This window comes from Camelus dromedarius, chromosome 15 (genome assembly GCF_036321535.1).
Source record: "Camelus dromedarius isolate mCamDro1 chromosome 15, mCamDro1.pat, whole genome shotgun sequence".
Taxonomy (NCBI): domain Eukaryota; kingdom Metazoa; phylum Chordata; class Mammalia; order Artiodactyla; family Camelidae; genus Camelus; species Camelus dromedarius.
This window is the reverse complement of record NC_087450.1, coordinates 41,020,397-41,035,847: the sequence shown is the minus strand read 5'-3', so window position 1 is coordinate 41,035,847 and position 15,451 is coordinate 41,020,397. Positions and strand designations below refer to the sequence as shown.

Genomic DNA, 15,451 nt, shown 5'->3' with positions numbered 1-15,451 from the left:
CTAGCTCAGCGGAAAGAGTGCCTTGCCAGATCTTCTAGCAGCTAGCAAGGGCTGCCATGAACCTGGTTGGGGACAGTGGAAACACAAGTGCTGTAGATCTGCCCCTCCTGGTCTCATGGTAAGACCCCTGGATTTGAGGTTTAAAGACTTGAGTTTGATGGCTCTGCTGTTTACCAGCTGTGAGATCTTGTGAAAAGATATTCTGTGCACCTCAATTTCTTTCATTTAATGGCAGTTAATCATAAAAAATATTTCCACCTTCTATTTCAAGAGATCTGTACATGATAGCCCCCTTGGTAACTCGTAAAGCACTAATTGTTAACGTTATTCTTCAAGGGAGTCACTTTGGTAGGCTGTGATCTTACTCGCAATAACTTGGTCATTGTGCGTACTACTTTGAGTACAGTTACAAACAACTTGGGAAGAACACTTTTATGTGTACCTTGTTTTCATAATTCAGCTAGATTACCTACAAATTAGTTGATCATGACCTTTGGATCTGAATGGCATGATTCTCCCCCCAAATTAAAGTCACTATCAGTAGATGAAGATTTTCCACCACCGGGTTATTAAATAGAGTATGCCACAGGCTTTTGAAGATTCGTCCCAAGGAGGAATTGCAAAAATGATTTATACAATGGCAGTCTCATTACTATTAGAATACAGTCTCCTAAGGACACTATATTAAAGGCCAAAGCTCACTTGAATGTATAACTTTCTGTTAGCTTGTTTAATAAATCAGTCATTTTGCATTAAAATCACGGCATGCATAGCAATATTCCCATGCTTTGAATCAGAATGATGCTTATAGGCTGATCCAGCAGTAATCTCTAGGAATGCACAGTGATGTAAACAAGGAGCCCAGATGAACTCTCAGCTCCTGATAGAAAGGGGACTGGAGGTTTCTGGTGTTTACTGATAATATGTTAATCTCCAAGCAACCAACTGTTGGTAGCTCCAGAATGACAAAATATGGGTTTAATACAGCTGTGACAATCCTGTCTGTCCATAAGCGCTACTAAGGTTAGGGGGAGGCAAGGAATATTGGCACCAAAGCAAAGGAAGGGAGGAGTGTCTTTCAGCATTGGAGTCTGGGCTCCTGAGGGGGATGCTGACTTAGCTCTAATCCTAAACTACTGTGGCGGGAGGGGCGGAACCTCTCTCAGGGGCCAAGGGCCTCTGCCCTGGGCCCTGAGCTTTCCAAGGTCATACTGTGGCCTCCCTCTGACCATGAAGAGAAGAGTCCACAGGGCCACATGATATAACCACCTTAAGTCCACTGTGGTAGGAAAAATTCTAAGATGCCACCTTCTCACCCCCTATGTCTTCCCCTTTCCCTGTGATAGGACCTATTAATATGATGGATGTCCCTCCTGTGATCAGGTTATGTTATACGGCAAAGGCATTTGGAATATGTAGTTATTGTTCCTATCAGTTGACTATAAGTTAATCAAAAGAGAGGTTGTTCCTGCTGGGCCTGACTTGATTGGTCAAATCCCTTAAAAGAGGAACTGAGCCTTTCCTGACAAGAGAGATTCTCCTGCTGGCCTTGAAGAAGCAAGTTGCTGATAGTTACAGCTACAAGGAACTAAATTCAGCCAGCAACCAGTGAGGTTGGAAGAGGACCCTGAGCCTCAGATGAGACCCCATCTCTGGCTGGCACCTTCATTGCAGCCTGGTGGGACCCAGAGCAGAAGACCCAGCTAAACCATGGCTGGACTCTTGACCCCTGGAAACTACCAGGTCATCAGTATCAGTATTTGTAGTGACATGAGAACACGAATTCACTCACGTTCATCTTTTAGTCTAGTGATGCACCAAGTATGGTCTGTTTGCCACTGGTCCACAGTGAGCTAAATCAATGTTCAGTACTTTCTATGGCAATTTGACACTTCTCAGTCATTTAAGTTGTATTTTATAGAAGTGTTGGTCTGTAGTGGAGAGGACACTTTAAAAACACAACAAAAATAGTGCTTCAGCAGAGAAGCATGGTTCCAGCTCGTGATCTGGATGACTAGAACCCCGAGTTCTCTGCACAAAAGTCCCTAAGGCAGCTCCGAGGGCCTGCCCCATCCTCTTGCTCTGTCTGCCCATCTGAGGGCAGGTAGCGCCACTGATGCACTGACCTTGGGCCTGGGGGTGGCCGACGGGCAGCTTTTTATGGGGAAGTGAGGATGGAGCTTAGGCCGTGTGGGCTGGAGTGTCCTAAGGTGATGGAGCCCCTCGAAGTGGTGGCAGGAGGTGGGGGCAGAGGAGGGGCTGGAGGCCATGGCTCTCTCCCCCCATGCCCTCGCAGAGCTTCCTGACCAAACAGCGGAAACCCAGGTTTCCTTGTTTCAAGTATGGCTTCTGTGTCACTGTGAAGGTCTGCTGGTCAGTGTAAGAGAAAACATATTTCACTTCCTTTTATGTTATCTTGGCTTGTACTTTTTGATATTCTAGACATATGCAGTGTGGGCTTCTGTCTGTGCTCTTGCATGGTCCTTGCATGTGTTAGGAGTGCGCCTGGAGTGTGGTCTTTTCTCATGACGCTTCCATGTTCTTCCCCTGGTGCCTCCAAACCTAGACACCTGGGATGCTTAAATGAAGGGCTCTGTTTCTTTGATTTTTTAGTGAGGCCCCACTGTAATGAACACCAAAGGGCTTTCTGCCCTGATTATGATTAGATTTTTACTTTTTTTTTTCTCAATTACATGACAGTGGGTCATCCTAGATCCATGATATGCAGCAGGCACCAGGGATGCGTCGCCTTTCTTGAACAACATTTCAGATCCATGGCAGAGGGCGGGTGCATCTGCCACAGTGTGGTCGAGTGAGTAATGGCCCCAAAGATACCTCAGTCCTAATCCGTGCAATTTATGGCTGTTACCTTGTCAGAAGAGGCTGCAAATATGATTCAGTTAAGGATACTGAGGTGGGGAGATTATCCTGGGTTACCTGGGTGGCCTGTAAATGCAGTCCCAAGTGTCTTTATAAGAGGGAAATGGAGATCTGACTCGGTAGAAGAAGGAAATACGGCCTTGCACTGTGATGCTACACTGCTGGCTTTGGAGATGGAACAAGAGGCCACAAGCCAAAGAATGCAACTCTGGAAACTGGAAAAGGTGGAGAAAAAAGAGTCTCCCCCAGAGCCCCCAGGGGAGTCCGGCCCTGCCAACACCTGGACCTTGGCCCAGCAAACTGATTTTAGATTCTGACCTCTCAGCCGCCAAGTTTGTGAGAATTTGTTACAGGAGGCCATCGGAACTAATATGGCAAAAACTGGGGCTCTTTCTTTCAGTCAGAATTACAAGTCTGGGGTTTCAGTGCCATCACTGTCAGTGTTCTAGGCACTTGTGGAAGCAAGCTTTGTGGAACAGGCAGTACACATGAGAGGGTGAGGAAGAGAGTAACACAGGCCTAAAGGATGTGCTTCCAAAGCTGTGTGGACGGGTGGGTCCCAGCTGACACACTACTTTAGAACAAAAGAGTGTTTCCTTAAAATAACTGAAGGAATGTTGGAAAGAACTATGTATGTGTTTGGTTTTATGAATGTCCCACAGTGGACATTTATGATGTATCCATCCCTGCTAATAACTTGACTGACAATCAAGGGATGCATTAGACTTCCATCCGTAAATGGTCCTGGTCGTACCTGAGAGGGAGCTGGTTTAGGGCCACCTTCGGAGACTAGATCAAAATTAAAGAGTCAAACTGAGCAAAGGTAAACTCAGGGAGAAACTTAGGGAGTAAAATTCCTGACCGAGGTGTCCCAGCCTGACGTCCTCTTTTGATCGGCAGGAAATGGTTGAGAAGCCTGTGTCTGAAAGGACTGGGATGTGACCAGGACTTGTGGCAGAAGAGTAGGGAGTCTTCCACTTCACCGGTCTCCACTGGAGCCCTGGGTCGTCCCAAGGACCGTGGGTGCTCTGGAGGCCGGGTGAGTGCCAAGCACTGGAGCAGACGAGCCGTACTTTCTCTCCCGTCTCCCCTGGGGCTCAGAGGAAAGGCTATTTTGAAAGCAGCTGCTGCACTTTTCCCAAATGTTCTTTCCTTGTTCCCTTCAGCTCCCAGCCCTTGAACACATTCTCTGTTTTACATTTTATGCAGATGTGTGTTTGAGTCCAGCCTGGAAAAGCCTCACTGAATGTTCCTTGGGTAGCACCTCGTGTCTCCGTGATGGGCTTGTTGCTGCTGACTTTCATCTCTGCTTGACAAATGGTTTTTTTTTTTTTTTTTAATTTTTTGAATTAGACCTTCTGGCCATGGTGTTGTCCAAACAGCTGCAAAACCGTCTCGCTCAACTAGTCTAACTTTGGATTCAACTTACATCAGAATTAAAAACTGTAGCAAATAGACCTTACCGCCCCAAATCCATGTCCCTCCTCTGGCTTCCCTGGAGATTGGTGTTTGCTGGCTGTGGATGACAATGGTCTGCGTGGTTAGAAGAAAGCTGCCCCCAGAAACACTTTATCTGTTTTCTCCGGTGTTTAACACATTCTGCCTGAGACTTATTGCTGTGTGTGCTTTTATCTCCCCTGGGACACGGAGACGCTCGAGGCCAGGAAACACATCTTTCTCATTTCATATTCCACCCTCTTGGTTCCCCACTAACATCCAGCAGCTGCCTCAGTTCCACGCTTAGTCCACAGAATGAACGGAAACCTTCACACACTAGTTATTTAACAAATTGGTAACAAAAGTCTCTTGAATGCGCAGAACACCTAACCATTTTGACATGTTTTTAAATCTAATGTCTCATTTTATCTCAACAACATCCCTGTGGACTCAGTATAACTAGTGGTAATAGTTCCCCCGAACAGGTCAGAAAATTGAAATCTAGGAAAGTTGTGACTTGAAAAAGGTCACATTGCAAATTATTGGCAGGGTTCACATTAGGATCTTTTTCTTACTCGGCTGTCCTTACTGGGGAACCAACACCGTGATGGTTTAGTCTATCTAGTTGACCGACAGTGAAGTCATAAACCTCGTTTTTGCAAGTTGGGAGGAGACGGGGACCCAGACATCTGAGTTGGGACCTGGCTGTAAGTCCTGCTGATGGGGCTGGAACTGTGGTCTCCTGGATTGGAGAGTATCCATCAAACCTTCACTGTATGGATAGCCCAAAAGGACAGCTGCTAGTTCTGAATCACAGCAGATAAATTACAGTATAAACTTTGCCCTTTTTGTTAATGTAATCTCTTACTTAGACAAGTTATTTTGTTGGGAGTGAGAGTGGGAGGCTCCAGGGACAGGGACTTCCAGAAAGAAAATCTTACTCTTAGGTGCCTACGAAGACTCATGGAGCCCAGAGGATGGTACAGACTCTTGCTTCCTTTCCCACCAGGGTCCTGTCGGAGGCCACCCTGGAGGTTTACTGGGATTTCCCTCCTCACCCACGCCCCCTCTGCCCTCGGACCTCCCTTCTCAGGGTCCTCGGTGCTCAGCTGGGTGCTTTCATTCTGAAGGGACAGCAATCAAATCTTGAGATTTTCTCCAGAGAAACTAAAATCCCCAACTCCACTCACATTTATCTTGCAAATATTAACCACTTGTCATAGCTTGGCAGCCATGAGTTACTATGCTAACCTAGTGTCTATCTCTGCTTAACCTTATAAAAGATGTATTCCCAGCAAATAACTGGTAAGTGAAGGCAAGAGAAGGGTGAGAAGGGAAAAAAAACCCAGCTCGTCCCACTTAGAGCTTTGGACCGTGATAGTATCTCCCACTGTCTCCCACTCATTCATTTAACAAACATTTGTTGAGGATTTGCCTTGTGGCAGGAGTTACGTCTGGGATATAAATGTGAACAGGACAGTCTTTGATGTAAGGGAGCTCATGGTTTAGTAAGGAAACGGGTTTAAAGGGAGGTGGACTTACAGGGACAGAGAAATGCCCAGCATGGCAGGTGAGGAGCACCTGCTGCCCCGAGTGAGGCCACACTTCCTGGAGAAAGGGTTGCTTGAACTGCCTCATTTTACAGGTGAGGAAACTGAGGCTCAGCAGAGAACCTGTGGCCAAATCAGAGACTGCGGTGCTGGCGAGGGGAGGACACTGCGTCCACGTCAGTGTGACGTGGCGTGAAGAAGTCTGGCTTCATCACGGTGAGAGCCCAGGAGTCGTCGGAGCGGACTTGGAAACAGCGCAGCCCGGGAGACTGAGGAGCACTTCTAGGAACAGGAAGAGGAGCCCCCAGAGGTAGCCACGAGGAACGGGAGTGATGCCCTTAGACGTCCACAAAATGAGGTATGAGGGCTCTTGGGGTTTGAGCAGATTTCCTTGGGCTGGGTGGGGTGGGTCAGCCGTGGGGCAGGAAGGTTGAAAATGATTTGGGGGAAATTTCATAAAACATCTTCCTTTGCTTTTCCCTGCATTCACGTGTAGCCTCGCACCACCTAACAATGATTAATAAGCTCAGTCTCTGGATACATCTTTTCATCCCCACAACAGCCCTGCAAGGGAGAGTCTTTCATTATCCCTCCCTCTCTCTCTTTAAAAATAGATGAAAGACTGTGGTTTCAGAGGTTTAGTGACTCAGTCCAGAGCGCACCTGGAGTCTGAACCCTGGTTCTCGGACTTCAGAGGTTCTTCGCTGCCACACTGACACAGAAACCAGAGGCCGCCTTGACGTTAGAGTAAATCCGCAGACACCCGGCATTAGGCCAGTACAAAAGGGGGCCCGGGAGTGTACTGGCTGATAGTCATCGTCACTAACTAAGAACTTTGTCTTATTAATCCTCACAACATCTCTACGAGGGCAGCATGGTTATCGCCCCATTTTACGGGTGAGGAAATTAAGGAGCAGAGATGTTCAGTAACTCACCCCAGGTCACACAGCTAGTAATGGGTAGGCCAGGATTTGGATCTAGATATGTCAGATTCCGAAGTCCATGTACTCACAGCTATAAAAAGTTAAATCATGAAAATTATGAAAATAAGCTAATACCACAAATGTTTTGATATTCTAAATCAATGAGTCTCCACTGGGGCAGTTTTCCTGTTCAGGAGACATTTGACAGTGTCTGGAGACGTTTTTGATTGTCGCAACCGGGAGGGGACGCTACCAGCATCTAGTGGACACAGGCCAGGAGTCTGCTAAACATCCTAATGCACAGGACAGCCCTCAACAAAGAGTTCTCAGAATGTCAGGAGTGCTGAGGCTGAGAAACCATGTTCTCTAAATTTAAATAAATTTTAACGTATTTTGAAGACATAGCCTATTTTTCACTCCGCTGTGAATTCCTAGATTAAAGGTCAGAGGATCCTGATTGCAGCTTCCTTCCAACTTTTACTTTGCTCCTTCTAGAACCTTTGGGGCAATGGGACCAGAGGCTCCCATTTCCAGCCTCCACGGGGATAGGTGATGTGAATGCCAGCAGTGGGCCCACGCTCTTCCTGAGACCTGGCTGAGCCCACAAGGGCAGACCTCACTAGCCTCCAGGTCAAAAGCAAGGACACTGACTCAGGACAGTGGCAAAGGCAGGGTCCTGGGAGGTGGAGCATCCATTTCTTATTTGTTGGGCACTGTCAACTAAGAAAACAAGAACAACAACAACAACAACACACAAGCTAAAAGCTGAGAGTCATGTTTTATTCAGGGGCCTTACTGAGGACTATAGCCCGGGAGGCAGCCTCTCAGATAGCTCCATGGAGACTGTTCCAAAGATGTAAGGGAGGAGCCAGGGTATGTGTGAGTTTTTGCTAGGAAAAAAGTATATAGTCAAGCATTAAAAGATTACTGCTAATCACAAAAAATAGACATCTCAACGATTTTAGGCTTAAAAACCCTACTGAGGTTTTTTCTTTGATAAGCATCTTAGCTATCTGGAGCCAGAATCCTGTTTTTTCTCCATCCTGAACTCCCCTCAGGGCACACCATTGGGGCAGCTGCAGTGGCTTATGCTTGATGCCAGGCAACATTCATTATTAAACTGAAATGACGGGCAACATTTTTTTTGTCTGCAGTATTCTCCAGGATACAATTTAGCCTTTTCAAGTTTGAAGAACTTTTTGAATATCAAAATATATCAGGGCTGTGGCAAATTATAATGCAGGTCACACCCTTGGGGAATAGTTGGGGCTTGAATCCCTGACATGCCTTGCTCTAATTTGTACAAAGACATCGAATGAGCTAGCAAAGATCCAACACTTCAGGTAAAAGCACCTGACTTTTAGAGTCTTTTGATTGCAGAAATATATGATGACCCCTTAACTACTCTGAATTTGGTAACATGTTAAAGTGAACTTACGTTTTACTAATCACAGCAATGCCTACCCTTTTGAAAGACTGTAATGCCAGTAGCCAGAGGCTGTTTATTCAGTCTCCAGACACTGCTTGGCCTACATGGATTCGTGGACCCTTGAAATAACGCCACATGAGGCCACATGTCAGACAATCCTGCCCTGGACCATTGTATACAAAGTCCTTCTATTCCTTAACTTTAGAACTGATTTTAGGGGCAGAGGGCCAGTTGGCAATATATGAAAAATTTTAAACACTGTTGTCACACAATAAAAAAATGCAAACCTTAAACATTTTCCATTTCCCCAGTTGTTTGCAAGAAATTATCCTTGGATAAAAACCAAAGAAATAATGGCATTATAACCCCTCACCCAACCCTCTCTCCTTCCCAAGTGTGCCACAACTTTGTTGTTTCCATATCCGAAGACATCAGTTGTCTGATACACTAGTCCCATCTGATTAAAATATAACACAAGTTACATATATAATGTTAAACTTCCCAGTGGCCACATTAGAGGGAAAAAAGAAAGAGGGGAAATCAATTTTAACAGTGTATTTCATTTAAACCATTATATCAAAAAGATTATCATTTCAACCTGTAACTGATATCTTAAAAATTAAGAATAAAGACTAGAAGTAATACACGTGCTGATATGTGCACTGCGACACTGATAACCTCCATGATATAAATCAAAAGTAGCCCTATCAAAACAATAAAGTTGTGTCCTACAGAAAAATACTATACACTGCGTTCCTTTTTAAATTGAAGATTTAAATGAATTGAAATGAAATAAAATTTGAAATTCCATCCCTCAGGGATCCTGGCCACATTTCGAGTGTGCAGCAGCCGCAGGTGGCATGGCTACCATATTGGCTGGCACAGCTCTAGACCTTCCATGTGTCTTCCCAGACTTGTATACTTCATAGGCCCCTTTACCACATGTCAGTGACTTGGAGAGAAGTTATAGAATCCTCTCTGTGTAACATTAGAGCACTTGCGTGGCTGTTGTTAGGGTGCCCTTGTTTTATGTTGAACTAAGAAGCTGCCTGTAATGTCAGTCCATTTCAGGCCGACGTCCCCCTGTGGAGATGAGGAATCACCAGCTATTTCGGGTGCCCCAGTGATCACCATCCTCAGGTGAAGGGCGTTCCCAAGCAGAATGGTTTTCAGGGGGTCAGGCTCCTTTGACCTTGTCTCCAGGGGGGGTGATTTTCAAAAGGATGAAGAAAGGCAAACTCCTGAGGAAAAATTTCGCGGCTGAAGGTCAGGCGGAAGCTGAGGAGGGACGAGGCCATTAGGATCGCGGGCTCCCATCTCTGAGGGAGACCCACTCCCACACTTGGAAGAAGCCCTGGGGTGCAGTCAAAGCTGGGAGGAAGAAAGAGGATCCTAAAAAAACTCAGGCAGAGAAGTTTCCGTGGACACAGAGCAGCAGACCCGAGGTCTACACAGCTGCTGTGAAGCCGTGCATGGCCAGCGCCTCCACTGGCCTCTCTTCACTGTTTGAGAATATTTCAATAATGAGACACACCCCAAACATGCTTAGCATCACACCACCTGCTGCTTCTCACGGCCAGCATTATTTGTCATCAAATTTGATCCCAGTGTTTGCCATATTATCGGATATCCTATGAAACAAAATCTAAAAATACAATTTTTTTTTCTCTAAATCAGCCCTAACCTTGCACCTGGGGTTGCAACTATAGCATTGTTGTTTTGTTTTGTTTTGTTCTGTTTTGTTTTGTTTTGTTTTGACTTTCAAGGATTAGGTCACAATACTTAATTCCCCATCTCATGCTAGTCTCTGCTGTTTGCACTTGGCTTGGTATTTGAAGAATATATTTCCAAATTAAAGCGGTGCTACTTTTTAATCTCACGCATCTCTCCCATGGCAGTTACAGCGTTATGGATTTGCTGGATCTCATAATGTTTTCTGTCTTCAGCGGAACACATCCAGTCACTCCCAATTGAAGATCCTCAGCTGAAATTATTTTCATCTCTGCGAATTTCTCCAGAGCTGTTCCTGTTATGTAGAATAAAAGGGATAAAGGATTCACAGCTGCCCAGAGTCAGGGCCTCTTTAATACAGTTCTTGCGTCCAGAATTTGATTTCTTCCTTTCATGGAGGAGAAGTTCTGCAGTCAAGGATGGAAGGATTCAGGGAGTAGCTGAAGCAGCCGGTTTGCCTGGGCTTGTGTTTTGCTCTTGTGGGGGCTGCTGAGGGCCTTCGGGCATGTTCTAAGCCAGCCAATTAAAGCAGGAAAAGGCCCTTAGAAGAACTCTCTTGTCCCCAATATACCTGTTAAACTTAGAACTTCCCGGAGAGCCGCCCAGTGCTGCTTGTGCCCCTTGAGCAGATCATCTATGCTGCTGTATGCCTTTCTGAAGCCTTCTTGCAAACCCTTGTTTGACTTAGTGTAGCAAAATATATTTATCAGAAACAAGAAGGGTGGTAGCATTAAATGCTTCTGCCAACCACCTCATTAAAATATGCAGTTGTTGCCAGGGTCTGTGACAATACAACAGTTTATCTGTGAACAGTAGATAGTTGAAGAACTGTATTTCTGTTTGATTTCAAATAGAAAAAAAAAAAGGCAACTTTTTTTTTTTTCCCGGAAAGGTACATCGCCTCTGACTCTTAAAATAGATTTTCTTCTCTCTCCCTTTGTAACTGCTGTACATTGTTTGTTTTAATTCTTTAGAAAGAGTTCAACTTGTTAACGACATTAACCCCAAACAGAAATAATTGGCCCCCAAACTGAACTTGTTCTTTATGAGAGATGCAAGACTCTAAGGGATTCCAGCCTTTTAGAATCACCGCAGAATTTGCCCAGGAAGCGTGACATTGGCACAAAGGGAATAGAGGTGCCTTTTACCATGTGTATATGGACATGCATTCTGGGTTTTACAAATAGAGAAATACTGTACAAGTCCATGGGGCTAGTGAAGTGAAATGTAGAGAAAGAGAAGGATCCTTTTGTATTTTAAAATGGGGTAGTGTAACCAACGCAGAGAAAGGAGAGTATAAAGACAAAGCCACTTTGGCATTGTTTGCTCTCTTTAATTCTCTTTAATGGCGCATCAGAGAGAGAACACCATTTCACAGTATGGATGCAAGGTGCAGCAAAAGTTTTAGAATAGCCCAAGCAATCTTGAAAAAGAACAAAGGTAAACTCCTATTTCCCATTTCAAAACTTACTACAAAGCTACATTAATTAAGAGTGTAGTACCGGCAGAGGATAAGCATATAGACCAATGGAATCGAATTGAGATCCCAGAAAAAACCAGAAAAAACCAGAAAAAACCTCATACATCTATGGCCAATTGTTTTCAACCAGAGTATCAAGACTGTTCAATGGAGAAAGAATAGTTCTCTCAACAAACGGTGCTTATCCATGTAAAACCAAATGAGTCCCCTGAACCCTACCTCACACCATACATGAAAACTAATCCAAAATGGATCAAAGCTCTAAGTGTAAGAGCTAAAATTATAAAACTTTTAGAAGAAAACATAGATGTAAATCTTCATGACCTTGGATTTAGCAATGATTACTTAGACATGATACCAAAAGCATAGATAATCAGAGGGGAAAAAAGATAAATCAGACTTTATCAAAATTTAAAACTTATGTAGGTCAAAGGACACTATCAAGAAAGTGAAAAGGCAGTCTACAGATTGTGAGAAAATATTTGCAATCTCATATCTGTTAAGGGTCTAATATTCAGAATATGTAAAAGACTCTTACAATTAAACAATAAACAGAAAAATAACCAAATTTAAAAATGGGCACAGGATGTGAATAAACATTTCTCCAATACATTAATGGCCAATAAGCACGTGAAAAGATGCTCTGAATCTTAGCCATCAAGGAAATGTAAGTCAAATCACATGAGGGACCATTTCAGACCCACTAAGACACTGTGATTAGAAAACATTTTTTAATGGAGAGTAACAAATGCTGGCTGGATGGGGAGTATGGAGCCCTCATGCTGCTGGGACTATAAAATGGTGCAGCCATTGTGGAAAACAGTTTGGCTGTTCCTCAAAATGTTAAACGTACAGTTGCCATCTGACCCAGAAATTCCACCCCTAGGTATAGACCCAAGAGAACTGCAGATATATGTTTATACAAAACTTGTCCATGAATATGTCAGAACAGCATTATTAGTAATAACCCCAAAGTAGAAATAACCCAAATGTCCATCAGTGATGAGTAAACAAAATATGATCTATACACACTGGACAATGAAACTGAAAAAGCGCCTTATGTATTAGCATTTATTCCCCATGCCCTCTTTTCCACAGCTCCTGGCAACCATTAAGCTACTTTCTGTCTTTATGGATTTGCTTATTCTGGGTATCTCATTTAAATGGAATCATACAGTATGTGGCCTTTTGTATGAAGCTTCTGTGTGTGTGTGTGTGTGTGTGTGTGTGTGTGTGTGTGTGTGTGTGTGTGTGTGTGTGTGTGTGGCTGGCTTCTTTCATTTAGCATAATGTTTTTCAAGGTTCATCCACGTTGTACCACATATCAGTTGTTCATTACTTTTTATTGCCAAATTATATTCCATCATAAGGGTATACTGCATTTTGCTTATACATTCATCAATTGATGGACACTTGGGTTGTTTCCACTTTTTTGGCTGCTATGAGGAATGCTGCTATGAGCACTTATGTACAAGGTTTTGTGTGGTCCTGTTTTCATTTCTCTTAGGTTCTTGGGTTTATTTTAATGGCTGTAAAAGTTTTCCTGACTTGGAAAATAATAATTCCTTTCCTGACAAGTATAAAACTTTCTCATCAAAAGATAGGAAACTGATTCTGTTTTCCCTCACAACGTCACATCCTTCAGGCGTTTAGAGCTCAGTGGGACCCTCGGCGTCCACTGGGTGGGACTCTGATTTTGGTGAGGTGGCCGCTGCAAGTCAGTCAGCCAGTGATGACTAAGATGGGCGCAGAGCCATGTCTTCCAGCTCCTGCTCGCCCCTTCCCATCTACATGTACATGGTGAAGGCTTTAACTCCATGAGTCTCACCCAGAGTGAGCCATCAGTCTTGCAAGAATCTGGGAAGGGAATGCTCACATGGAGAAGATGAGTCCTCCCAGAGGGGGACCCATCCCTCTTCTCCATAACTTGCTGTGGCACCTGTAATTCCACCAGAAGCCAACCCCCTGGTTAGATGAAGGGCTCACAAGTGGAAAGGCCTAGGAGAGCCAGAGGGCAGTGGGAGAGAGTGAGATGGGTGGGCTGGCAGGCCAGCCAGGAAGCACATTCCGCACGAAGGCAGTCAGTTCAGAAGCTGCAGGAGCTGTGTTCATGGAAGACCTTAGAGGAGTGGAGTCAAGCAAGTGGCCTTTCAGCCTGATCCACAAGACTTGGCGTGTGGGCCATGCTAGCCTCCCGATCCGTGGAGTAGTTCTAGCATCCCAAGGGCTCAGAAATGTCACCGCAGAGGAGAGCCAGGCCTTGCAGGGTGGGCTGTCTTTATGAGCCCAGTACTCACAGTAGCTTTAGACTGCAGCCAGTGAGGGAGGGGGGCCTTGTTCCTGAGTCATGAGGCCCTGCTACCCTAGCACCCCTTGGTTAACTAGGGAGAACCTTTGAGGAGATGATGACTAAAGTCCTGTGTAGGGGCTAAGAGCCCTCATAACTTGGGCCATAATACTGCACTCTAGGGCCAGCTATTCTGGGGAAACTTAGAATTTGTTTCTAAAACAGTATTTCTGTTCCACAGCATAGAATATTTTACAATCCAAATGGGCTGGTGGCCTCTTGGCTTGCATTAGTGAGATGCTATTATCTCAATAAGTGTAAATCTCCACTCTTGTTAGTTTTGGACAAGCTTAGAGGGCCTCAGATTGCTGTTCCATGGTCTTGCTCTGAGCTTTGCTACAAGCGTATGAATGCACAGACGAAAAGAACAGATGTCAGAGCTTCCAGAAGATCAAAGTGCCGGCGCTGCCTTAGAAAATCTGCCTAGGCCACGTAGTTCTCTGAATCTGCAGAAAGACTGTCATAAATATTCAATCCAGATCTGCTCAATTGAATCAACTCTAGGGCAGACCCAGTCTTTACCACTCTTACGGAAGCCGAAGGATGGGGCACAGGTGGCCATGACTGAGAGCCAGTCGCTGGTGGGACTCCTGGGAACATTTGTCACTGCTGGTGCCCCTCCCCCTTGCATTTGTCCCTTCCTCCAATAGCCTAATTAATTTGGTGCAAAGAAAATCTTCCCTCCTCTCTATGAAAACTACCCTAAAATTGTTTTCATTGTTTGTCTTTTCACAACGGAAAATAAGAACATACTGTTTCTGGTGTTGTGGACTGTGATTCCAGACAAGGGGAAACCAGAAGGGTTTTATGTCTCAGGAAAAGAGAGTTCCCAGAGGGGCCCAAGCTGTTTTTCTTCCATCCTTCCCTATTACCATTCTCCGATTCTCTGAGTACTTTTCAGAGTTTCCCCTCCACACTCCCGTCTTCTTTTTCTACCCTCCACCACTTCTCCGCAGGGCAGGTCCGAATTTCTGCCTGGGCTTCTCTCTCATATTGATGATTGCATCAAAATTATTTTTTCTCTTGTGGATAAAAACGAGCAGATGCCCACAGGATGATTTTTAAGAAGAGAAGCTCTCCCAGATGCCCACTCCTGACTGAGTTGACTCCTTCTGCGGGATGCTTCATTGATGCTGCAGTTTTGCAATATTTTATTCAACTGGCTGGCCGACTCCATTATCTTTTAAATTGTGTACTTTTCTATGAAGATATCTCATTGGTACAGCTGGATAAAACAAATGTTGAATGGGAAAAAAAAATCTAAAGTAGAGATTTTTAAGACCTACCCTTAACCTCATTAAGGTCATCTATGCCAAAACCAGCATCTGGTAGTAAAATCTGTCTTTTTCAAACATTATTTTCTCCAAAGAACCATCCAGCAGTTGCTACTGTGTGAAAGTTCTTTAGCCATTTATTCTCTTTGGTTTTAACAGCCGTGTCTTCCTGGCCGACTTTGCCTGGTGGAGGTTATCACCCAGCACGCAATAGACTCAGAGTCCTGACGAGATCATGACATCCCGTCAGAGAAATCACCTGCCACCGAGAACAATAATTGACAAGAGAAGTGCCTTCTGCCATGTGGTATGGGCTGTCTCTGTCCCCAGATATGCAGCTCTCGTGGTGTGACAAATCGTTTGTGGGACAACACCCTTTACAGCCCAGACAGTTAGACAA

The 15,451-nt window shown here is 44.7% G+C and overlaps 1 protein-coding gene across 1 annotated transcript in view; it reads left to right on the top strand.

The window, feature by feature from the left end:
• The first annotated feature begins 6,206 nt into the window (after positions 1 to 6,206).
• LTBP1 (latent transforming growth factor beta binding protein 1) overlaps positions 6,207 to 15,451 on the top strand; it is a 399,284-nt gene continuing 390,039 nt past the window's right edge. The window contains exon 1 of the mRNA XM_064494599.1: positions 6,207 to 6,225. Coding sequence (XP_064350669.1) covers positions 6,221 to 6,225 — 5 coding nt within the window. The 5' untranslated portion in view covers positions 6,207 to 6,220. The remainder of the gene's footprint in view (positions 6,226 to 15,451) is intronic.